This window comes from Gallinula chloropus (assembly GCF_964237585.1).
Source record: "Gallinula chloropus genome assembly, chromosome: 25".
Lineage (NCBI taxonomy): Eukaryota > Metazoa > Chordata > Aves > Gruiformes > Rallidae > Gallinula > Gallinula chloropus.
In genome coordinates this window covers 3,186,547-3,212,650 of record NC_140110.1, presented here as the reverse complement: position 1 = coordinate 3,212,650, position 26,104 = coordinate 3,186,547, and the positions used below count along the sequence as shown (strand labels likewise).

At 49.3% G+C, this 26,104-nt stretch overlaps 2 protein-coding genes across 2 annotated transcripts; both read right to left on the bottom strand.

The window, feature by feature from the left end:
* Positions 1 to 5,585: 5,585 nt before the first annotated feature.
* LOC311200953 (olfactory receptor 14A16-like) lies at positions 5,586 to 6,515 on the bottom strand (the record flags this gene model as incomplete). The annotated part of the gene is made up of 1 exon (XM_084275255.1): positions 5,586 to 6,515. One exon carries the CDS (start codon positions 6,513 to 6,515, stop codon positions 5,586 to 5,588), a length of 930 nt encoding a protein of 309 aa, XP_084131381.1.
* A 12,768-nt stretch (positions 6,516 to 19,283) lies between these two features.
* LOC311200840 (olfactory receptor 14A16-like) lies at positions 19,284 to 20,255 on the bottom strand (the record flags this gene model as incomplete). The annotated part of the gene is made up of 1 exon (XM_084275145.1): positions 19,284 to 20,255. One exon carries the CDS (start codon positions 20,253 to 20,255, stop codon positions 19,284 to 19,286), a length of 972 nt encoding a protein of 323 aa, XP_084131271.1.
* Positions 20,256 to 26,104: the final 5,849 nt, after the last annotated feature.

The following is a 26,104-nucleotide window of genomic DNA, read 5'->3' as shown; positions in this document are numbered from 1 at the left end:
ATTTATAAATATTTTAAGTATGGGATGCAGGGGGAATCAGCCAGCCCCTTTTCAGTGGTCTGTGGAGACAGGACAAGGGGCAATGGCTGCAAGTTGGACCATAGGAAGTTCCACACCAACATGGGGAAGAAGTTTTACACAGTGAGGGTGACAGAGCCCTGGGACAGGCTGCCCAGGGAGGTGGTGGAGTCTCCTTCTCTGGAGATATTCAAGACTCGTCTGGATGCCGACTTGTGCAATATGAGCTGGGGAGCTGCTCTGGCAGGGGGGGTTGGACCCAATGATCTCTCAAGGTCCCTTCCAACCCCTACGATTCTGTAATTCGGTGATTCTGTGATAATCCCTTTATGACACAATCCCCTGCCCTCACTATCCCCTGGACTCACAATCCATCTGGGACACAAAACCCTGGCCAGACAATCCCCTGACCTTACAATCCCCTGGTCTCAAAATCCCTATATGACAAAATCCCCTGGCCCTCTATGAAACATTCCGCTGGCCTCATAATCCATCTATGACACAATCCCCTTGTGGAAGAGTGACTACGTGAGAAGCAAGGCCATGGCTCTATGGAGCAATTGTTCAAGCAGCCTCCTGAGTAACTTAATAGTACTAGTAGGCGTTGCACCATCCCGACGCAAATGATAGAGAGGAAGGTCAGTATGTTCTTGATAGCAATGTTACACAGTGACAAGATGGGTGGTGTTACACAGTAACAAGGTGTAGAAACAAGATGTATGTTTCAAGGATCTGCTGTTCCTGAGAATGAAGCACCATTCCCAGACCGCAAGATGGGTGATGCAACCTTTAACCAAGAACCAATCAGGTTGTGATAACTATAATAAGCATTAGTAACAATTATAATATGTATTAACAATAGTATAAAAGAAAGCCGTTAGCCATAGTAAATAGAAGCTTGCTGATCACTCATATTGAGAGTATCCTTGTCTTCCCTCCGTCGTGACAAATGGCGCCCGAACAGGGACCTGAAAGACGGCGAGACCGGACCTGATAGCAGGCGACTGCGGCCACGGCACGACGGAGACTGAGGTACTGGTCCTGTGCAGCCCAGGAGGTGAAAATAGGTAGCTTTGTATCTTCGGGGCTGATCAACTACCTTCATGCTCAGGCGACCGTTTAGACGGATCCTGCTGGCCACGCACCGCCGGTGTCTGTGGAAAAGGCTGCTACAGTGCACTGAGTTAAAGGGCTGACAGACAAGCGGTGTATGATTTACTTGTATGCTTTTTAGAAAAGCGAAAACTTAAAAAATAGATTGTAAGAAGGAGCTTCCGTGACTCTTGGCGTATGGGGTAGCAAAGGGATGTTTTAGCAATCACAATGAGGTTACTGAGGTGCTTTTTAGAAAAGCGTAATACTCTCGGTATAGATTGTAAGAAGGAGCTCAAGAAAAAAAAAAAACAAACAAACACATAGCAGCCATAGTGTCTGCTCAATTAGAAAATCAAGGGGATAAGCCCGGAAAGTTAGTCTTGGAAAGTGATTATGTACCTACCGCCCCAACTGGACTACCGGTAACATCTGAACCCCTTAAAACATCAGGGGCTTGTGAGGCACCAGTACCCTTTGCCCCACCACTGACTGAGGTATGGGGAATACACGCTCAATAAAAAAGGCAAAGTGGTACTGAAACTCCTCCACAATCTGCTCTCTACGAGAGTGATTAAAAATTATGAAAAGTCTTTAAAACCCCTCCTTTTTGTGGAGCGAAGAACGAAAACTGATAACAAGCCTTGACAGCGCATTTGATTTACCTACTTGGGAAGCTATTGGAGCTCAAATACTTGATGAACCGTCAGTTCGGGCAAAAGAAACTAAGTCATTAATAACTCTCTGGAAATTAAGTAAAAGGACTTTAACCAAAATGGAGGTGGAACGCGTAGCTGCTACTTCAGCCTTTGCAGCTTTAGCACCAGTTCTGGATTCTAGAGAACCGACTTAAAAAGGGGAAAAATCTACTATGAAGAATGTGGTTTTGTTTCTGGGTGCTCTTTTGCCTACCCCAGTTACTATGCTAAGTAATAATGCCGTGTTATCAGAGCAAAGTGATAAATCTGTCAGAACTGACCGGGAAGGGGAGTGAGTAGTGCGCGTAAATCTGCCACCACGGCCTACACCCCACCCCACTACTATTATACCTTTGGAAGGAAAAATGTGGAAACAAACGTACAACCGACTGCCTTTAATATCTGCTTACCTCTAACTTTTACTGAACCTAAAAACACCCCATGACGCAGTCAAAAATTTTAACTGGCATCAACAACTTCAGCCTGTCCTTGAAAAGCTGGAAAAAATCAGAGCGGGCGATGGCATGCCCTGCTGGGAAAGGGTTTGCAGAACTGTCCACCCAGCCACCCGAAAATTACTGAGATAAAAACTACCCACATGAAGAATCACCAACTAAGGCACAGAGCAGTGTTGCCCCCATGGACAAAGAACCTAAGCACAGGGACAAGAATCCTACGGAGATGGACACATCACCCACACCTCCCGACGAACTCATCAATACATCACTGTCTCCTGACACCCGAGAGACTCTGCAGAGACTGCTCGTCCCAGCCTGGACACGTAAGATGCCGTCAGAATGGGATAAAGGGTTACATCAGGGTATTTGGATTCCTACTCAGTTGCGGAACTTACTGGGGAAAAGTTTATGTGGGACTGAGCGGGTGGTGGAGAGAGTTAATAGTGGGCTGGTGGGAGGTGGATGGAAAAGGGAGACCGTGAGGCGGGTCCTTGCGCTCCGCCAGGTCCTAGTGCTCACCCAGGGCTCGGCCCCGGTGATCGTCGGGGTCGTGCTGTGGTTCACAGTACAGGGAGGAGGATGCTGCGGGCAGCAGCCGAGACCAGTGAGAGCATGCTGTGCAGCCCAGTGCCTTGGCATAATTGCCATAGAAGTGGGAGAACTCACTCGCATCTTGCAATGTCGCTTATCTGATGGGTTGGTTTGCAGCGTTCACGGATTTGGCCAACTGAGAGCAAGGCTGGTTACGTAGCAAAGAAAATGGAAAATAACTGGAATTGGTATTAGAGGAAATACAAGCCTCAACTCAGCAGCTGGAGTTACAGGCAGTTGTAAAAGTGTTTGCAAAGTGAAAAGCCATAGTATGTGATTAATTGTATGTGGTAGGAGCAGTTACCCGAATGAAACAAGCATTATCAAAAGGAATTTTAGATAAGAGATTATATAAGGGTGTGTTTGTTGTTTTTTTTTTAAGCAATTGTGGCTGGATTGTACAGTCATGCCTGGACTGTCGACAGTTTGTTAATGGCCTTGTCCCTGGCGCGAGTCCTCGTGGCATAGGCCCACTAGAAGTTTGGCAAACGGACGTTACACACATCCCCGAATTTGGTTGGCAAGAATATGTCTATGTTTGTATAGAGTAGGTATAAAAGGAAGTTAAAAGGATCATATAACCCTATCCCTTCTATGCTTGCTATAAAGTTATTAGTCACGTGGTGTAGCAACTTTCTCCCCCTGAGGTCTAATAGAGACACAGATAGAAATTCTTGATTAACTGAACAAAGCTAAACTTTATTGGTGGACTAATGGCATGGGAACAATACACCACTAGAGCCATAGCAAGGACATTGCCCCTACTGCCTGGCTATAGTGCAGTAGAAAGGAAAATTTGCCACTCGTGGAGTTGTAGACGCATCCTGTGATTCAGGCAGGGGATTTGGGGTCTCAGCCTCACCAGTGCCGGCCATCTTGTGCTGCTCTGCTGCTCAGCTGCATGTTCAGCTACCTGTGTGCTCTCAGAAATGCGCATGCACAGTTTTCCCTCACCACCTCCCCACAGAAAGTACTAGAAAAGGAAGCTCATGCATGCGTGAACCCAGTGAACCCGGTATTTCTGCCATGATGATGGCACATGACAAAAAGAAGACTCCAGCTGGTTTTGACCAGGCCTGGAGACCCACTTAAAGCTTAATTTGCTAAGTAGTGGGTGACAGGGTGGGAAAACTGTGGACTGGCTGCATTGCACATTCCAAAACTGATCAGTTTTGCATTTCCAAAATCACAACAAACAAGGAAAAGACAACTTGCCAATTTCTACTTCTGTCCCAACCAGTTCCCTACCAGCTAAATGAATGGTCTCCTTAGGCAAACCGATCACACACTCTCCCTCAAAGGGGAAAAAGAGAGAAAAGTTTGGTAATTATGGTACTTGTCTTACATTTACTGTCATGTTTATTGAGCTTTCTGCAAAGGGCCCTTGCAGAGAACTCAAAAAGCAGTTTTTGTAACACAGAGACTAAAAGGGAAAAATTGGCAAGGTGATCAGCAGGCGTGCCAGCGGCCTGGCTCTCCTCACAGAACACAGAGGCCCTGACAAGATCCCTCAATTCCCAACAACCAGGAAAATTACTCATGCTGAGGTATTTGGTAAATATATTTTCACAACACAGCAGCCTTGAAGGCAGAGGTACAGACTGCCTCAACCCAAGAAGGAGTTGTAGGAAGGTATTTGGAAGTAAGTGAACATGTCATGAACCAGCCATGACCAGATGGCAAAACCACAGCAGGTGTGCAGAGAACTTTTAGACATCAAAGGTAAACTGACAACATTTAGCTATAAGATACACTTATCAGAACTCGTTATAATTACTAATTAATCACTTTGGTGAGAGCAGTGTGTGTAGCCAATCAGTAGTTTTAGCTTGCCATGTTCTACAGTATGGCTTTCTGTTTATGGGATGGCTTTTAGATTTAGTTCAATAAGGATTTACGTTTTTGTCAGTTATTTTTGCCTCAGTGTTCTCTTTGCCGTGTGTGTCACGGTGCTTCTCTTGCAGGATGGATAATGCTCTGCGCAAACATCTGGCTGGTCCGTAAACAAGAAGGGGGAATTGTAGCAATGCATTGTGAGAAGGATGGGTTTTGTGGCCCATCCAGATTTATTCCTGACCCCAAATAATCAGGCCTGGGGCAGGCAGCAGAGACATGTCAGGATGCAGCAACAGGAGGGCAGATGTCCGTGGGAACACGAGCTTGGGACAAAACCCACGAGATCACAAACTGCAAGAACGTTCACAACTGCCTTAAAGAGGAACAAAGAGACTGTGCAGCCTCAACCAATTATTAGCAATAGTGAGACGCCTGTAAGGTGGGTGAACAGAGCATATAGCCAATAGCAGTGTAATGTAACTCATGGTGCTGATATAGAAACCTATATAAGCTCTGTGTGTGTGTTTCAATAAACAAGCTCAGCACTGATCACATGGATCCAAGCTGAGCAAAACATCGGCTCAGGCAGAGGGCAGCCCTTTTGGTGCTATGTGGGCAGAAAATAAGAAAGGAAGTCCAGTGAAACTGCGGCTTTGAAGGTCAGAGTGGACGTGAGGATAAAGAAATGTCATTCTGAGACTACTGCTGTGGTGCTAAAAGTAACTTGGAGGAATTGTGGATGGGCTGGTGGCTTTGTGTTTGTGGGAACACCTGTGAGGACAGAGAGACAACTATACAGGCAGGGACACCCAGAGGTAAGAATGAGGTGGGGAAAGGCGTTGGGTGAGTTACACAGCACAAGATATGCAGAAGATGAGCAGTTTATTGCTGCTTAGAAACATCCAGTCATCAGTTTCCACACAGCATCCTTGAGATCCTGGTTCCTCATGCTGTAGATGAGGGGGTTCAGAGCTTGTGGAACTACTGAGTAAAGAAATGACACTACCAGGTCCAGAAGTAGGGAGGAGATGTAGGGGGGCTTCAGGTAGGCAATCATGCCAGTGCTGACAAACAGGGAGACCACAGCCAGGTGAGGGAGGCAGGTGGAAAAGGCTTTGTGCCGTCCCTGCTGTGAGGGGATCCTCAGCACGGCCCTGAAGATCTGCACATAGGACACCACAATGAACACAAAACACCCCAAAACTAAACAGACACCGACCACAAGGACTCCAGTTTCCCTGAGGTAGGCATCTGAGCAGGAGAGCTTGAGGATCTGGGGGATTTCACAGAAGAACTGGTCAACAGCATTGCCATGGCAGAGGGGGAGTGAAAATGTATTGGCTGTGTGCAGCAGAGAATAGAGAAACCCACTGGCCCAGGCAGCTGCTGCCATGTGGACACAAGCTCTGCTGCCCAGGAGGGTCCCGTAGTGCAGGGGGTGGCAGATGGCAACGTAGCGGTCATAGGCCATGACAGTGAGAAGAAAATACTCTGCTGAGAGGAAAAAGAAAAAGAAAAAGAAAAAGAGCTGAGCCACACATCCTGTGTAGGAAATGACCCTGGTGTCCCACAGGGAATTGGCCATGGACTTTGGGATTGTGGTGGAGATGCAGCCAAGGTCAGTAAGAGAGAGGTTGAGGAGGAAGAAGTACATGGGGGTGTGGAGGTGGTGGTCACAGGCTATGGTGATGATGATGAGGCCATTGCCCAGGAGAGCAGCCAGGTAGATGCCCAGGAAGAGGCAGAAGTGCAGGAGCTGCAGCTCCCGTGTGTCTGCAAAGGGCAGGAGGAGGAACTGGCTGATGGAGCTGCTGTTGGACATCTGCTGCCATCCAGTGTGGAGACCTGTCCAAGGAGGAAAATGCACAGTGAGAAGTTAGGGAACTCTTCTTTGAGGAAAATCTCTTCTAAGTCTTAGGGAATACCCTCAGATTGACTCTCTGTATTCAGGAAGATTTTTGTCAGGTCCCTTTTGGGAGGTCTGCTTTGTGCTGGCTCCAGCGTGCCACTGCTGGGAGGACGGTCAGCTGTGGCTCTCAAGAACTCAGTCCTGCCTGGCAGCAGTCAGTAAATAGAAGGATGGTGTGATCTCAGACTAAATCCCCTGTGGATAGGAATGAGCTTTTCAGCACTGTCACTCCAATTTCACCTGAGGGCAGAGCAGAGCTTTGGAGCTTTGGTTTTCTCCTGCCTGTACCTGAGGAGAGTTTCTCCTGTCAGAACTCCCTGACATTGCTGTTGCAGTGCCAGTGAAACCTTCCCCTGAGTGCAGCGTGGGGAGATCTGCTCTGTCTATCAGCCCTGCTCTCATCTACCCTCTGCTGGACTCTCTGAGATCATCCCCTGGTGTTCCCTGTAGAAGAAATTGTATCCCACAGAGAGATGAGGAATTCTGTCCTCAGTCCTACAGATGGGGATCCTGAATTGAAGGTCTGCTCAGTGCCATCCCTACCTATGTGTATGCCCAGAGCCCCAGGTAACGGGGGGACAAAGGCAGCAAGGACAGGAGGGGAAACAGGGAGAAATGCTCTAGCCAGGCCTGGAAAGAGAGGGATGGACAGACCGGCACTCCGGGATTTGTCCTCTACATGGGTTGGGCTGCCAGTGAGATGGCTCAGTCTGAAACCCTGGACTTCCAGGCACAGAGTCTGTGCTGTGTGGCAGAAACCAGGGGGTCTGTGTGGGAAAGTGTCTGCACTGCAGAGGATGTCTGGGAGGTACCAAATCCCCACTAGCACAGCATTTCTGGGAGCAGCTCCTTCTCCCTCCCTGACAATGTCTCTGCTGCCTGGAGCTGTCCCTTCAGCTGCTTCTCTCTGCCCATGTCACCTCCTGCTCTGTGCTCACAGACCTCATCCAACCTGCCCTGCGCTGAGCTCTGCTCTGCAGACCCCTCCTGGCATCAGGGCTCTGCCCCAGGGAACCTCAGTGTGTGCAGGGCTCAGATGGTCTGACAAATCCTAATGACCAATGAGTTTGCACTGCCTGCTGCAAAGTTATCAAGAAAACATCAGCTCTCATTTCCCACCCAGTCCACAAGAGCAGAAAATTCAAAGCAAAGTCTTTTTCCCTGGAGTGGAAAATGCATCCTTGGTGTTCTTGAAAAGTCCCTCAAAGTTAACGTGGATCTGCTGGACCTGGGAGCAAATCAGGGCTGCGCAGCACCATTTCTTGGAGCAAAAGGACCCTCCACTGTCCTCCTATGTGTCACACTTTACACCCACAGCATCTTTCTGCAGCAATGCTGATGGAAGCCCATGAGGCAGGCTGAGTTCTGACCCTGGCAGCAGCAGTCTCTGCCCCAGCACACAGACCCCCAGGGCACAGGGACCCTGCTCTCAAGGACAGCCCTGGGCACCCCTGGGTGCACACGCTGCCTCACACCTCTGCAGCCATGCCCAGGAGAAGATGCATGTCCCATCCTGTGGGAAGAGTGGTATCCCTTCCAGGCAGCACTTCCTGGATCCGTAGGGAACCTGTCTTCCTGACAGACCCCACACACTGCCCCATGTGCCAGCTTTAGGAGATCCCTCCAGGAACAGAACCTGCATTGCCCTGCACCCACAGACATACCAGGCAGAGTGCTGTGGAGATTTCACCTCCAGTGAGCTCTCAGCATCCATCAGCTCTCTCAGCCTCACAGGTCTCCCCTCGGTGCCTACGGGCAGTGTCCCCAGCCCTGTGTACTTGGCAGAGGAGCTGCTCCTGGCCAGAGCTGTCTCTTGTCAGGGCTGCTGGGTTGCAGTGAGCTCCCTCCATCCCAGGAGCTCAGCCCAGCTCACAGCAGAGGAGCAGGCAAATACGTCACATACTCCATTCCCCAGAGTCTCCTGTGAGGTGTCCCTGGAGCTCCAAGTAACTAACTTGGAAAGACACTAAGTCTTTACTGCCTTTCCCTCCCTTGGCTGGGGAGAAATCCTTCTGTCCATCAGAGTTGTTTCTCCTGACCAAACCAGAGCTGGGCAGAAGAATCACCTTTCCTTGTCTCCCCATCAGACAGGAACCCCCGGCAGGGACAGGGAGGTGACTCTTTCCCGCTGTGAGAGTCACTCCCGACCCCTCATCCTTGCTTTGCAGCCCTGGGGCTGGAAGGGGACACAGCTCTGACCTTTGACTGCCACAAACCCATTGTATCTCGGATTCCTCTTGCCCCAGTTTTGGTGGCACAAAAATCAAAGCCTTCTGCCATGGAGCTGCTGTTCCCAGCTCCCATGGGAATTACTGGGGGCAGAGGCAAGTTTCCAAGATCCCCTTCTCCATGAGAGTGGACTTGATCTGATGGAAACTGTGTCATCCCCATTCACCTGTACCCATAACTGAAGACCAGGAGTGACTCTTTGGGAGCCCATGGGGGAGGCTTCTGCTCCTATTGCACACCTGGGAGTTTGTGAGACAAATGAAGATTGTATTTTTCCTTGTTATAAATCTCTCCTCACTCCTGTCTTTTACTTTGGAAAACACTTTTCCATACCCAGAGGCAGCAGATGTCCAACAGCAGCTCCATCAGCCAGTTCCTCCTCCTGCCCTTTGCAAACACATGGGAGCTGCAGCTCCTGCACTTCTGCCTCTTCCTGGGCATCTACCTGGCTGCTCTCCTGGGCAAGAGTGTCATGATCATTACTGCAGCCTACAACCATTGACTCCACGTGCTCATGGATTTGTTCCTCTTCCATACCTTGTTGAATGTGTGGTGCTCACCAAAGCTGCTCTATCTCTCCCCCTTCTCAGCTGCACAGGGAAGAGAAGATGTAACAAAAGGTCAAGTGCTGGTAGAGTTTGAAAATTATGTCAGACACTGTTACAACCATTCCCTTGGCTAGGAAAGCCCTGAGCCCCAAGGTCACTGGTGCTCCTAGTGAGGGAGTTTTCAGGCCAGTAAGATCCTTCATCCCTCACAGATGTTCTTTGGGTGCTGTTGCTGGGTATTGAGCGTTTGTGAAACCTGATGCTGATAGAGCTGCAAAGTGATGTCAGGCAGTGTTAGGACCCCTCCATTCAAAGGGAAAGCCTTGAACCCCAAGGTTACTGGTTCTTCTAATTCCCACCCTGAGGAGGTGCCCAAAGCATTTTTCAGCCCACACACATTTTGCTTGGGAGGTATTTCTCTACATCTAATGGTTTCAAAGGTGGAAGCTGGTAGAATAAACTTGACACAACAATAAACCCATCCAGTTCTCTCCTTCCTCTGATTGAGTGGCACAGGGGGATAGGGATTGGGGGTTGGGGTCAGTTCATCACACATTGTTTCAGCTGCTTTTTCCTCATCATGGGAAAGACTCCTCACAGGCTCTCCTTGCTCCAGCATTGGGTCCCACCCACAGGAGACATTCTTCTATGACTCCCTCCAACATGAGTCCTTCCCACATAGCTTCAGATCAGCACCAGCTGCTCCAGGGTGGGTCACTTTAATGGGGTGCCATCCTTCAACAACAGACTGCCCCAGCGTGGGTCCTCCACAGTCCTGCCAGCAAACCTGCTCCAGCACAGGCTTCCTATGAGGTCACAGCCTCCTTCAGGTGTCTGCACCTGCCTGAGCACGGTGACGTCTACAGGCTGCACAAAGAATCACTGTTCCACATCATCCAGCATGGGCTGAGGGGGAACAGCCTCATTCACCATGGTCTTCTGCATGGGTTGCAAGGGAATCTCTGCAATGAGGTTTGGAGGACCTTCTCCCCCTTCTTCACCAACCTTGTCTGCAAAGTTTCTTGCACTTTCTCGCTCTTTTCTCTGGCAGCAAAAAGCAGCAGATAATTTTTAATTTCTTACTAAATATACTGTCACAGCAAATATATTTTCACTCCCCCTCTGCCAAGGCAATGCCCTTGACCAGTTCTTCTGTGAAATCCCACAGATCCTCAAGCTATCCTGCTCAGCTGCCTACCTCAGGGAAATAGTGGTCATTCTGGTCAGTGTCTGTTTAGTTGTGGGGTGTTTTGTGTTCATTGTGGTGTCCTATGTGCAGATCTTCAGGGCTGTTCTGAGGATCCCCTCGCAGCAGGGACGGCACAAAGCCTTTTCCACCTGCCTTCCTTACATGGGAGTAGACTCCTTCTTCATCAGCACTGACATGTTTGCCTACCTGAAGCCCCTCTCAATCTCCTCCCTATTTACAGATTCACAGATTCACAAAATTGCTGGGGTTGGAAGGGGCCTCCAGAGATCATCAATTCCAAGCCCCCCTTCAAAAGCAGGATCCCTTGGACAGGTCGCACAGGTCGGCATCCAGATGGGTCTTGAATATCTCCGGAGAAGGAGACTCTACTACCCACTCAGCAGACTGTCCCAGGGCTCTGTCACCTTTACTTTGCTCCAACTTGGAGCCGTTGGCCCCTGTCCTGTCTCCAAAGACCACTTAACCTGGTAGATGTATTTCTTTACTCGGTGGTTCCACAAGCAGTGAACCGCCTCATCTACAGCATGAGGAACCAGGAGCTCAAGGATGCCATGTGGAAATGGGAAAGGATCTTTCTAAGCAGCAATAAACTGATCATCTTCTTCATTCTATTGCTGGCCCTGTTGAATCTATTCATGCTGAGTAGATTGATGGAGTTGTTGCTTAAGGGACAATTAATGTAACTTTAATATAAGAATTTTCATGTTTTTAAGAATAGATTTGTTTTGGATTTTAGTAGATGTGGTGTTGCCCCAGCTGAGAGCTGAGCACCACACAGTCACTTGTTCTTTTAAAGGAAGAGGGCTGGGGAACAAGTTGGAGGGGAGGGAGAGGAAATGGAAAGGGAAAAAAACCCAAATCCAAGGAAACAAAACCTCACAGGTTGGGTAAGAATAGTTTACTAGAATAGCAGAAAGAGAGATATAACAATGATAACAGGACTTTGTAGCAAAATATATGAAACTTATGATACACAATGCAGTTTGTCACTGAAAAACACAACTCAGGCTGTGCTGCCCAGAGCTGTCCCGAAAACGGGATCGTCCCCAGAACTGCACGTCCTGGAGCTGCCTTTCCCTCCTCCCACCAGCCCCCATTTATGCTGAACATGACGAAATTGCAATGGAATACACCCTTTGGCCAGATTGGGACACCTGTCCTGGCTGTGTCCCCTTCCTTCTCCTTAGTAGGGAAATAGGAACAACTGAAAAGTCCTTGATTGCTTGGCAACAACCAGAAACATCAGGGTGTTATCAGCACTGCTCTCATCCCAACTCCCAAACATGGCATTCCATCTGCTATTAGAAAAGAAATCAACTCCATCCCAGCCAAAACCAGCACACTGACATAATTTCCCTGTCAAAGGGGCGGCTGGGGAGGGGTGGTCATAGCATGGTGCAGCACTCTGTTATTGTTGGGTTTGTAAGGTACTCTCTGTGCTATCACTGGGTGTGAGTGCAATTTGGGCTGTTATTGTTTCACTTTTATGGTGCTTTTGTCGGTAAACTGTCCTTATCCCAACCCACAGAGGCTCTGTCTGTTTCTCCTCCGGGAGTGAGCGAGCAGCATGTGGTGCTCAGCCATTGCTTGGGGCAAAACCACCACAGTTTCCAAGCCACAAGCAGTGAGCTTCTCTAAGAGAAAGTTCTGGAAAACTGTGTCCAAGACCTTGTTAAAGTCAAAGTAGACAACATCCAGAGCTGTTCCCTTGTCCAAGAAGCAGGTCACCCTGTCATAGAGGGAGATCCAGTGGGTCAAACAGGACCTGCCCTTATGAACCCAAGCTGACTGGGCCCAAACACTTGGGGGTTATTCATGAACTGGTTAATGCTGCTCAGGATGATCTGCTCCATCAGCTTCTCTGGCACTGAAGTCAAACTATCAGGCCTGTAATTTCCCTGATCATCCTTCTGTCCCTTCTTATATAGGGGGTTACGTTGACTGATCCAGTCAGCCAGGACTGATGGAAAGTGACTTGGTGAACATCCCTTGCCAGATATCTCAGCACCCTTTCAGCCCCACAGATCTCTGCACATCTCTGCGGTGCAGCAGGGCCGTCTCCTCCTGGATTGTGGTGGGGTCATTCTGCTCCCTGTCTCCTAGCTCAGGGAATTGGATTCTCTCTGTACAACTGCTCCTGTTACTAAAGACAGTGGCAAAGATTTCATTAAGCACCTCAGCTTTGTCCTCATCTTTCCACAATGTTTCCTCCTGAACCTGAAAGGGGATGGAGGGTGTTGCTGGTCTTTCTTTTATTTAAATGGAGGAAAGATGAATTTCTAGCTGGGCTTTGGACCAACAATGAGGAGAAACTCTCATCCTATTGTTCTTCCCTCAGTGTTATACACCCCATGCCACCCCAGGAAGAGCCCTGAGCAATGCCTGAGGGACAGGACCTGTTTTCCCTGGGGCCGGGGGTCAGGGCTTGGCCTTTCTGCTTCATCAAACCAACCCAGGGCTTGCTCAGCATCTCAGCTGCTTGTACATTGCCTTTGCCTACCAGCCAACATGGCCTCCAATTAACTGTTCTAACGAGTCCCTAGGGAGGCTCAGCCAGCAATGGCTCTCAGCGGGACTCATTAATACTTCAGTGTATTTTGGCTTCTACTTTTGACATGGAGTTTCTTGTGTAATTTCCTCTCAGTACCTGAGCTTCAAGGACTCAGCACCAAATGCACCCCAGAGCTAATTAAAAATAAAAAAGCAAGCCCTAACGAGCTCTGTCTCTTCATGTAATTATCTTCAAGTCTTCGAGAGATGTACAGATCATTGAAGCTGTTTCAAAGGGAGCTCAGAGTACAATTGATTTCTTTTTAAGGGTGTAGGTTATTATTTTCACTGTAGAGGAGAGGTGACAACCTCTGACTGAGATTGATCAGGGTGCCTCCTAAGGAGGTCTGGACTGGTCCAAAAAATAGTCCACTGAGGCAGTGGGGACAACCTTGCTGCACATCTTCACAAGCCCACCATGACTCTCACCCACCGACTGGGACTTTCATCCCTTGTCCTTACATCAGGTCTCTCTGCTGCACTCCACAGTGGGGCATTACAGCCCCTCTGTACCAGCTCCCCTGCTTTCCTTAGAGAACTGGCTGCACACAGGCAGCACACAGGGAGTTATTTTCCCTTCAACAGAAGAAACTTGACAAGATTCACCATTAAATTCAACACTCCTCACTCTACGCCAAGTGCAATCTGCCACCAGTGAGGTTCACCTCCCACAAAGCTTAACCCTGTAGAGATCTTCTAATGAGGAAGGAGACTGTGAAACCAGAACAACTCAGGAGTTGGCTAAAGACAGAATGACTCATAGAGCAGCCAGAAATGCAAGTGTTTAACTCCCTGAAACTCAGAGCAGCAGCTGGATGGTTGAGAGGTGTCTGAATGGTCCAAGGGGAAGGGGAAGGGAAATATATACTTCTGTCAAGTATAGGGGAAAGGTACCCTTTCAGTGAAGATGTAATGGTTTGGCCAGGCAGGTGCATGACCACAGAGCAGAGTATGCAGTATTTGACGGAATTAGCTGTGTGAGAGGTGAATTAGTGTGATCCTGATGATCTGCAGCTACCCACCAATCCTGATGAAGTCCAGTGTCCCTCACACATGTGGCATATGTTTGTGTGGAGTGCATCAGCATCATATGCCAACTGACTGGCAGTAATAGATTGGGGAAAGGAAGAAGCACCGACAGTGGCTGAGGTGTCTGGCCAACTCCGTCTATTTGAGCAAAGTCTTTGTTCCTCCCTTGTCTCAGCTGTGGATAAGTTGTCTTGAGAGGTCTGGCAACCCAAAGAGGATATGTCCTACTGCTCACCTGAGCAGAAAACAATTTCACCCATCTGAAATAGGCCTTCCCCTGTTCCAGAAAAAAAATCACACACTATGAGGCATCCTGTGTTTCTCTCTGCATGACCATGGCAAAGACATGAGGAGGTGATCATGGGAAACCCACCTGTTACAGTTTTGTGAGGCTGTGCTGCTGAGACGGTTTCTTTAAGCAGCAGTTAGAGTTTTTTGCCAGCCTGAACTATAAACAATGAGCAATTCAAGGCCAAAGTCGCGGCCCCAGAGATAGTCGAGCGCCTCTGAGAATCACATAGAGGAGAAAACAACCCGGAAGCAGCTGCATTTTGCCACCGGAGTGTTGCCGTTCGCGGTGTGGCGACCTGGATCAGTAACGGCACGGCAGCCACCCTCTGGCCACTCGGGCCATCAGCATGCAGACACCAATGTGGTGGATGGCAAATGGCGTTTAATGGTGACTACAACAGCCTTATACAGCTTACATTCATGACATCACTTCCGCCCGCTTACATCATAGGCTTAACGCTATTGGCAACCTGAAAGAGTCCTGAAAGGGTCCTACCTTTCCGTACAGCACGACATCTTCTGACCGCCAGACCCTACCTACCTATCTCTCCTCCCCCATGCTTATTTAAACTACTTAAAGTACAAAGTGCCTTACAACACTGATAGCTTATAACACTGATAGCTTGTAATACTGATAGTATAAGGCACACTAGGTAAATTATAGTCAGAGGTAATTTGGATAGGAGTTTGTACTAGGGACAACTACAAGATAGTAAAGACAGTACTTATAAGTTGGATTCTTAAAGCATCTGTTGGTTGTCTAGAAAGAAAATGTTAACCTTCTCTAGCCGACTCTTGACAAATGAGGTGAGCTTGTTGAGAATACAGGGTCATGTAATCATAGAATCATGGAATGGTCTGGGTTGGAAGGGACCCCAATGATCACAGAGCTCCAACCCCCCTGCCACAGGCAGGGACACCAGCCTCCAGGCCTGGATCTACACAAGGCTGCCCAGGGCCCCATCCAACCTGGCCTTGAACACCTCCAGGGACGGGGAATCTACTACTTCTCTGGGCAGCCTGTTCCAGCACCTCAACACTCTTTCCGTAAAGAACTTCCACCTAATATCTAATCTAAACCTTCCCTCCTTTAGCTTTAGTCCATTCCCCCTTGTCCTGCCATTATCTGCTCCCTCAGGTACTGGAAGGCTGCAATGAGGTCCCCCGCAGCCTTCTCTTCTGGAGGCTGAACAAGCCCAGTTCCCTCAGCCTCTCTTTGTAGGGCAGGTGCTCCAGCCCTCTAATCATCCTTGTGGCTCCTCTGAACCCTCTCCAAGAGTTCCACATCCTTCTTGTATTGGGGGCCCCAGATCTGGACACAGTACTCCAGATGGGGCCTCACGAGGCAGAGTAGAGAGGGACAATCACCTCCCTGTCCCTGCTGGCCACTCCTCTCCTGATGGAGCCCAGGATACCATTGGCCCTATGAGCTGCAAGAGCACACTGCTGGCTCATGTCAAGCTTCTCATCCACCACAATCCCCAAGTCCTTCTCAGCAGGGCTACTCTCAAGAAGCTCTTCTCCCAGTCTGTATCTGTGTCTGGGATTCTTCCATCCCAAGTGCAACACCTGACACTTGGCAGTGTTGAACCTCATTAGGTTCCCCCGGGCCCATCATTCCAGCCTGTCAAGATCCCTCTGGATGGCTTCCTTTCCTTCTGGGGTGTCGACCACACCACTCAGCTTGGTGTCATCCGCAAACTTGCTGAGGGTGCACTCAATTCCATCATCCATGTCACTGATAAAGATGTTCAAGAGCACCAATCCCAAGACAGACCCCTGGGGGACACCGCTTGTCACCGGCCTCCACCTGGACAGAGACCCATTGACCACCACCCTTTGGCTACGGTCTGTTAACCAGTTTCTTATCCACTGGATGGTCCACCCATCAAATCCACTTCTCTCCAATTTAGAGATAAGGATGTGGTGGGGCTCTGTGTCAAAGGCCTTGCACAAGTCCAGGTAGATGACATCGGTCGCCTTCCCTTTATCTACTGATACTGTCACTTCATCAGAGAAGGTCACCAGATTGGTGAGGCACGACCTTCCCTTGGTGAAGCCGTGCTGGCTGTCCCGGATCACATGCTCTTCCCTCATGTGCTCCAACATGTCGTCCAGGAGGATCTGTTCCATGATCTTCCCAGGCACAGAGGTGAGGCTCACCGGCCTGTAATTCCCTGGGTCTTCCTTGTTCCCTTTTTTATAAATGAGAGTGACATGACCTTTTTTCCAGTCCCCAGGGGCCTCTCCTGACAGCCACGACTTTTCAAATATGATGGAGAGTGGCTCGGCAACCACATCAGCAGCTCCTTCAGGACCCTGGGATGCCTGTCATCCGGCCCCATAGACTTGTAGACATTCAGTCTCCTGAGGCGGTCTCGGACTTGCTCTGCTCTTACAGTGGGGGGGGGATTTACTCCCCCATTTCCCACCTTGAGTTTTAGGGATGCAAGGTTCTGGGATTTGAGAATTATGAGTCCATCTGGACTCAGCACTGGTGAGGCCAACTCTGGAGCAGTCAGCCCCAGTGTGGGGCTCCCTGGTCTGGAGGAAGGGGAGGAACTGTCATGTTGTCGGATAAAAGTCTGCCCAGATATGGCTAGGGGTCTTGTATGAAGAGGCTGAAGGACCTGGGCTTCTTTAGCCTGGGGAAGGGGAGGCTGAGGGAAGCCCTCTTGTGCTACATTTAAAGAACGTAAGAAAGGAAGTCAAGGTGAATCTGCAGTTTGTAAGGTCAGAGTTGCCATGAGGATAAAGAAGTGTCACTCTGAGGGCAGTGCTGTGGTGATAAAAGTCACTTGGAGGAAATGTGGATGAGCTGGTGGCTTTGTGTTTGTGGGAACAGCTGGTGAGGAGGGAGAGACAGCAGAACAGGCAGGGACATCATGGAGTGAGATCAAGGTGGGGAAGGGGGTTGGGTGCCTGCAGCCTGCAGGCAAACAGCACAGGCATGGGGCAGTGTGGCATGGGCTGTGGTGCAGATGGCCAAGGGTGCCAGCCAGGCCTTTGACTCCTTGACTAGAGCTGCCACAGAGGTCTCAGAGGAGACACATTGTCCTGACAGCCATGGAGCATCATTGCCTCCTTGCACCCACCCCAGGGGAGTACTCCATGTACCATACCCCTGTCTGTCCCTTGGAATCACATCCCACATTCCAAGGAAGAGCCCTGAGACACAGGTGAAGGTCAGGATGTCCCTGCCCAGGGGCTGGGGGTCAGCACTTGGCATTTCTGCTTCATCAGACCAAGGCAGGGTGTCCTCAGAATCAGAGCTGCCTGTGTTTTGCCTGTGTTTGTCCTCATGGTCTCCAGTTGTCTGCTCTAAGGAGCCCATGGGGAGACTTTGTCAGTAATGGCTCCCAGTGGGGCTTGTTAATGCTTCAAGGTACTTTGGGCATTACTCCTGACTTGGACATCTGGAGAGGTTTCTTCACTCTCCTCTTGGACTCTGTGGTCTGTGGACTCAGAAGAAAACACACCATGGGGCTCATTAATCACACAGAAATCCCTTACAAGCATGGCTCTTCAAGTCATTTCCTTTAAAAAAAATAGACCTTGTATAACAAATTGTAGACGTTTTATTTGAGTGATGAAAATTTCAAAGGAGTTTCACAATGCAGGATTTTTTCTTAGGAAAAAATGATTCTGTCACATCTCAGATCATGGAAGAAAGTTCAGCAGCATGCTGCAATGGGTGCTGGGGCAGAGGTCTCCTAAGGAGACCTGGACAGGCAGGAGAAGCAGTCTGTTGAGGTAAAACCCTGTTTAAAGAACCTTGCTTTTCCCCAAGCCCAGCAGTTCCCTCACTGGCCTCCTGGGACTCCCAACACTTTTCCTGGCATCATCTGTGCTCACAGGCACGGACAGATTTCTCTGACAAGAAACAGCAGTTCAACATGACACAGTTTAATACCCATGAAATCTCTCTCCTCAGCTGCTGCTACGGCCAAGCAGAATGTGAAGGGGGTCAGCTTTCAGAGGAGATTCTCTCCCAGAACAGTTTGAATCAGATACATTGAAAGGACACTTATCAATACGTTTAACTTGTTACAGAACAGTTCATTAGACTTCTGGAAGATGGGATGTTTTCCATCTTTCTGAAGCTCAAAGCAGAAACCAGAGCATTGAGTGGCTTCTGAATGACCAAAGAGCAAGAAGAAGTGGAAACCTGTGAACAAAGTGAAGTGCATACAAAGAAAGGTCACTTGTCAACACACTGACTGGTCCATTAGTCTTCTGAAAGTAAGAATATTTTCCAACTCTCTGAAGCACAGAGAAGACTCTGGAGAGTTAACTGGCATCTGAATGACCAAAGAGCAAGCAAACGTGGAATCCTGTTGAGAAAAGTGAAGTGCATAGGTCTATTTAGTCTACTGAGAAGATGTCCTTAGGCATAGCTGCTGAATCAGAGAGGTGTAAACACCTGAATGATGAAGGACATGACAGAGACAGTCTGTCAGTAATGGAGGTAAAGGGGAAGGAATTTCTTCCACTGCCATGGATACTAATCCTGGAAAATCCCGTTCAGCCATGGTGGGAAAGCATTGCCAATTCAGACAATGCTCATGTGATTAAGCTGATGAAAAAGTTCTTGTAAATGTGTTTTTGAAAAAGGAAAATAAAGAAGGAAAAATTCTGTCCCTTGGTATGCAGACATGGTGCAAAGGGAACACAGCTTTTCATTATTCATTTTCTCAGTAGAACAAGACCTGGAGATACTGCAGAAGGAATGTGATGAATGTGAACCATGTTATCGTATCTCAGAAAAATAAGGAGAAAAAATTAAATCGAACAACTGAAATCCATACTAAATACAGACTGCTCCTAAAGTGACTTGCATGGCCAACAATAAATGGAAGATGAGCAGTTTATTGCTGCATAGGAACATCCAGTCATCAGTTTCCACATAGCATCCTTGAGCTCCTGGTTCCTCATGCTGTAGATGAGGGGGTTCACTGCTGGTGGAAACACCGAGTAAAGAAATGAAAATACCATGTCCAAAAATAGGGAGGAGATGGAGGGGGGCTTCAGGTAGGTAAACACACCAGTGATAATAAACAGGGAGACCACAGCCAAGTGAGGGAGGCAGGTGGAAAAGGCTTTGTGCCGTCCCTGCTGCGAGGGGATCCTCAGCACAGCCCTGAAGATCTGCACATAGGACACCACAATGAACACAAAACACCCAAAACCCAAACAGACACTGACAACAAGGACTCCAGTTTCCCTGAGGTAGGCATCTGAGCAGGAGAGCTTGAGGATCTGGGGGATTTCACAGAAGAACTGCTCAAGGGCATTGCCATGGCAGAGGGGCAGTGAAAATGTGTTGGCTGTGTGCAGCACAGAATAGAGAAACCCAGTGCCCCAGGCAGCTGCTGCCATGTGGACACAAGCTCTGCTGCCCAGGAGGGTCCCGTAGTGCAGGGGGTGGCAGATGGCAACGTAGCGGTCATAGGCCATGACAGTGAGAATATAGTACTCTGTGGAGACCAAAAATAAAAAGAAGAAGATTTGAGCCACACATCCTGTGTAGGAAATGGCCCTGGTATCCCACAAGGAATTGGCCATGGATTTGGGAACAGTGCTGGAGATGCAGCCAATGTCAGTAACAGAGAGGTTGAGGAAGTACATGGGAGTGTGGAGGTGATGGTCACAGGCTATGGTGATGATGATGAGGCCATTGCCCAGGAGGGCAGCCAGGTAGATGCCCAGGAAGAGCCAGAAGTGCAGGAGCTGCAGCTCCCGTGTGTCTGCAAAGGGCAGGAGCAGGAACTGGCTGATGGAGCTGCTGTTGGGCATCTGCTGCTGTGAACTATAGAGACCTGTCCAAGGAGGAAAAGACACAGTGAGAATTCAGGGAACTCTTCTTTAAAGAAAACCTCTTCAAATTCTTATTGAATACCCTCATATTGACTCTCTGTATTCAGGGAGAATTTTGGCAGGTCCCTTTTGGGAGGTCTGCTTTGTGCTGGCTTGAGTGTTCCACTGCGGGGAGAAGGGTCTGCTGTGGGGTCTCGAGAACTCAGTCCTGCCTGGCAGCAGTCAGTAAATAGAAGGATGGTGTGATCTCAGACTAAATCCCCTGTGGATAGGAATGAGCTTTTCATCACTGTCACTCCAGTTTTACCCGTGGGCAGAGCAGAGCTTTGGAGCTTTGGTTTTCTCCTGACTCTACCTGAGGAGTGTTTCTTCTGTCAGAACTCCCTGTCACTGCTGCAGCAGTGCCAGTGAAACCTTCCCCTGATTGCAGAGTGGGGAGAGCTGCTCTGTCCATCAGCCCTGATGTCAGATGTCCTGTGCTGGGCACTCTGTGATCACACCCTGGTGTTGCCCGTAGAATAAACTGGACCCTGTAGAGCTCTGAGGAATCCAGTCTCTCAGGGCAGAGATCCAAAGCCCTCCTGTGGTGTCTCATCCTACCCAAAGAGGATCTCAGCTATATGAGATATATGAAGCTGCTGATACACAATGCAGTTTCTCAGCTTCCTTCTCCCAGCCAGGGACACACAGGGCTCATTGCACAGACACGGGCGATCAGCGGCATTGCCAGGGTCTCAGTGCTGAGATCTCTTCTGCATGGGGCTCCTCTCTGGGGCACAAAAGTCCCTAGGAGAGTGGTGCAATTTTTGCAGACAGCCTACAGCCCAGAGCAGCCCTCAGGAACTCCTCAGTCCTAGAGCTGGTGGTCCTGAAGTGAGGGTCAGCTCAGTCCCAGTTCCACCAATGGACGTGCCAAGAGCCCCAGGTAATCGTGGGAGAAAGGCAGCAAGGACAGGAGGGAAAGAGCAAGAAATGCTCCAACCCAAGCAGGAAGGACAGGGACAGACAAACAGGCATGTATGGGGTTCTTGTCACAGGGGCCTGGGCTGCCAAGGAGGGGACTCAGCCTGAAACACTGGTACTCTGGGTGCAGAGTCTGTGCTGGGTGGCAGAAAATAGGGGGTCGGTGAGGGAAAGCTTCTGCACTGTGGGGGATGTCAGGTAGCTACAAAATCCTCACTGCCACGGTATTGCTGGGAGCAGCTCCTTCTCCTTCCTTGCCAATGTCTCTGATGCCTGGAGCTGTCCCTGCAGCTGCTTCTCTCTGCCCATGTCACCTCCCACTCTGTAGTCACAGACCTCATCCAACCTGCCCTGTGCTCAATTGTGCTCTGAAGACCCCTCCTGGCATCAGGGCACTGCCCTGGGCAACCTCTGTGTGTGCAGAGCTCAACAGAGTGTCTGACATGTTCCTATGACCAAATGTGTTTGCACTGCCTTCTTTTAAGTTATCAAGAAAAGCTCAATTCTCACACCCCACCCAGTCCAGAAGAGCAGAAAATTCAAAGCAAGGTCTCTTTACCTCTCACCCACAGACATACCAGGCAGAGTGCTGTGGAGATTTCTCTTCCAGTGAGCTCTCAGCATCCATCAGCTCTCTCAGCCTGACAGGTCTCTCCTCGGTGCCTACAGGCAGTGTCCCCAGCCCTGTGTGCTTGGCAGAGGAGCTGCTCCTGGGCAGAGCTGTCTCTCTGCTGCACTGCCGGGTTGCGATGAGCTCCCTCCATCCCAGGAGCCCGGCCCAGCTCAGCAGAAGACCAGTTTTTGTAGGCTCCCTCCTGGTGTCTCAGGCCTCATGGGGATGACTCAATTTTCATTCTTTGGCTGGGGAGAAATCCTTGTGTCCAGCAGAGTCCTTTCTCCTGATCAAACCAGAGCTGGGCAGGACAATCACCTTTCCTTGTCTCTGCATGAGACTGGACACCCAGGCAAGGACAGGGAGGGGACTCTTTCCCCCTGTGAAAGGAAGGGATTTAGGTGAGCATTTGGGCATTTCTCGGTGTTTCACAAGAACAAAATCAGGGAAAACAAATCTACAAAGCTCTGCTCTGCAGTTGGGGGAAGTGGGAACCACCACCCAGAAAAGATCATATAGATCAAAACCGATAGACCTTCTACTGCCAGGACAAACTGACACCTGGAGTGCTCACATCAGAGCCCCATACAGCCAGTGGCACCCACAGACAGCAGGAAATGCACCTCCTAAAAAGGACCTTTCCAATACATAATAGAACAGAGAGAGGCAGTCCTTGGGTCTCCAGTGAGAACATTTTGCTCAGTGAGAGTGCCCCAAGTTTTCACTGCCTTGTTCTCTTTGCAGAGGGCTCCATGCAAAAAGGCAGTGAATGTCCAACAGCAGTTTCATTCCCCACTTCCTCCTCCTGGCCTTTGCAGACACACGGGAGCTGCAGTGGGTTTCTCAGTGCTGTGCTGCACACGGCCAGTACATGTTCCCTACCCCTCTGCAAGGGCAATGCTGGTGACCAGTTCTGTGAAATCCCCCAGATCCTCAGCCTCACATGCTCAGATGCCTACCCCAGGGAGATTGGTCTTCCTGTATTCAGTACCTGTTTAGTTTTGGGGTGTTTTGTGGGCTACCTGGGGAGTTTTCAGGCCAGGAATATATCTCACCCCTTTTCCTTAGGAGCTATTGCTGGACATTTAGGAGTTTCAACTGTGGACACTGGTGGAGCCCAAAGCCAACATCAGGCAATCTTAGGACCCCTCCATTGGCTAGCAATGCCCTGATCCTAAAGGTTACTGGGGCTGCTTGTCCACTCCCTGAGGAGCAGTCAGGGCAATAATATCTTTATACTCTCGCTCTTTTGATTGGGAGCTGTTGCTGGAAGTTTAGAAGTTTCAAGGATGGATGCTGGTAGAGACTGAGGAGGCATCAGGCAATGTTAGGAGAGTTCCCTTGGCAAGGAACGACCTGAGCACCAAGGTTCCTTGTGCTTCACGTCTGAACACTGATGAGGGTTCATGCCAGGAAAATCTTTCAACCCTCGCTCCTCTTGTTAGAGACCTGTTGCTGGAGGTTTAGCACTTCCGAAGGTGATTGCTGGTAGATGGAAAAATGATGTCAGGCACTCTAAGGACCGTTGCCTTGGCTAGGAATGCCCTGAGCCTCAAGGTTTGCTGTACTGCTACTCTACTACCTGGGGAGGCTTCAGGCCACAAACCTTTCTCAGCCCTGACACCAACGGGTTTGGGAGCTATTCCTGGATGTTTCTCAGTTTCAAAGGTGGGCTCTTCTAGAGCTCAAAAATGAAGTCAGGCAATCTTAGAACTGCTCCCTCTCCTAGGAAAGCCCTGAGCCCCAAGGTTACTGGGGCTGCTAGTGGGCTACCTGGGGAGGTTTCATGCCAGAAACATCTCTCAGCCCATGCACATTTTGTTTGGGAGCTATTACTGGACATTTAGAATTTCCAAAGTTGGACTCTGGTAGAGCCTGAAAATTACATCAGGGACCCATAGGACCGTTCCCTCAGCTACGAAAGCTCTAGGCCCCAAAGTTACTGGCGCTGCTTTTGGGCTACCCAGGGAGCTTTCAGGCTCTCAAACCTTTTGTTTGGGACCTATTGCTGGACATTTGGCATTTTTGACTGTGGACATGGGTAGAGACAGAAAATGATGTCTGATATTATAGGACCATTGTCTTGGCTACGAATGCTCTTTGCCCCAAGGCTACCAGGGCTGCGTGTGGGCTACCTGGGGAGGTTTCAGCCCAGGAACATCATTCATCCTTTATAGATTTATTTGGGAGCTATTGCTGTATGTTTAGAATTTTTAAAGGGGGACACTAGTAGAGCCACAAAATGACACCAGGGACTCTTCAGACCATTCCAGTGGTTAGGAAAGCCCTGACCCCCAAGGTTACTGGGGCTGCTAGTGGGATACCTAGGAGAGTTTCTGGCTGGGAAACATTTTCAGCCCTTGCAAATTTTTTTTTTTGACCAACAGTAAAGGTTTTGGATTCTCCCTGTCCCTCCTTTTCTTAATAATTCTATAAATATATTAATGACAATGTTACTGGTGTAAATAATAGTTCTTTAAATATTAAGTAATATTAAGAGTAATATTAATATTTCGTGCTTTTGATAATTAATAATAATTATATAAATATTTTCATGACAAAAGGAGGGACAGGGAGAATCTCCAACATTTATTCGACCCAGAGGGACCAATGTAATAGAGGGTGAAGAAAAGGCTGAGGAACTTAGTGCCTTTTTTGCCTCAGTCTTTAGCAGTAAGACCAGTTGTGTCCTGATACCCAGACCCCTGTGTGGAAAAATGGAGATGTGAATTGGCCCAAAGCTCCCATAATCCCAGGGGAACTGGTAAGTGATCTGCTCAGCCGCCTTGATCTGCACAAGTCAATGGTTCCAGATGGGATACACCTGAGGGTACTGAGGGAGCTGGCAGAAGTGCTCTCCAAGCCACTTTCCCTTATTTACCAGCTGTCCTGGCTCACCAGGGTGGTTCCGCCTGACTGGAAGCTGCACATGGGACACCCATCTGCAAGAAGGGCCAGTAGGAGGTTCCCAGGGAACAAAATGCCTGTCAGACTGACCTTGGTGCTGGGGAAGGTGATGGAACAAATCATCTTGAGTGCCATCATGCAACACATGCAGGGCACCCAGGGGATCAGGCCCAGTCAGACTGGGTTTAGGAAAGGCAGATGGTGCTTGACCAAACTGATGTTTTTCTGTGACAAGGTGACCCGCTCTTTGGATGAGGGGAAGACTGTGGATGTGGTCTGCCTGGACTTCAGTGACACCTTCATCACTGCCTCCCACAGCATCCTGCTGGAAAAACTAGCTGCCCATGGATTAGATGTGTATACTCTTTGCTGGGTTAGAAACTGGCTGTACAGCCAGACCGAAACAGTTGTGGTGAAGGGAGTTAAATCCAGTTGGCAGCAGGTCACACGTGGTTTCCCCAGGGGTCAGTGCTGGGGCCAGTTCTCTTTAGTATCTTCATTAATGATCTGGCTGTGTGGATCAATTGGACCATCAGTAAATTTGCAGATGGCACAAAAGTGTGTGAGTGTTGATCTGCTGGAAGGCAGGAAGGCTCTGCAGGGTGACTTGGACAGGCTGAAAAAAGGTCCTCCAGAGGAAATTCCTTTGAAATCTAAGGAATTACTAAGGACCCAACTAAAATCCAAGTAGTTGTATAAGTCCTGAGTTTTTTAATGAAAGTGACTTGAAGAGCCATGCTTGTAAGGGCTTTCTGGATGTTAATGAGCCCCATGGTGTCTTTTCTTCTGAGTCCACAGACCTCAGACACCAAGAGGAGAGTGAAGGAATGTCTCCAGAAGTTGAAGTCAGGTGTAAAGCCCAAAGTGCCTTGAAACATTAAGAGGCCTCACTGGGAGCCATTGCTGACAAAACCTCCCCATGGGCTCATTAGAATAGACAACTACAGACAAACACAGGCAAAGCGCAGGCAGCTCTGATGCTGAGGACACCCTGGCTTTGTCTGATGAAACAGAAATGCCAAGTGCTGACCCCAGCCCCTGGGCAGAGAGATCCTGACCCTCACCTGTGTCACACTCCTTAGGTGTGTGATGCCAAAGGAAGGACAGGGCTATGACACATGTGGCCTCCCCTGCAGTGGGTGCAAAGAGGAAATGATGCTCCATGCCTGTGAGGACAATATGTCTCCTCTGAAGCTTTTGTGTCAGGGACATCAGCCCAAGGGGGCATTGACCTTGTTTCTATCAGGGCATTTCAACCGGGCCAGCACCCTTGGCCATCTTCACCACAGCCCATCCCACCCTGCCCCATGCCTGTGCCTGCTTCCCTGCAGGATGTAGGAACCCA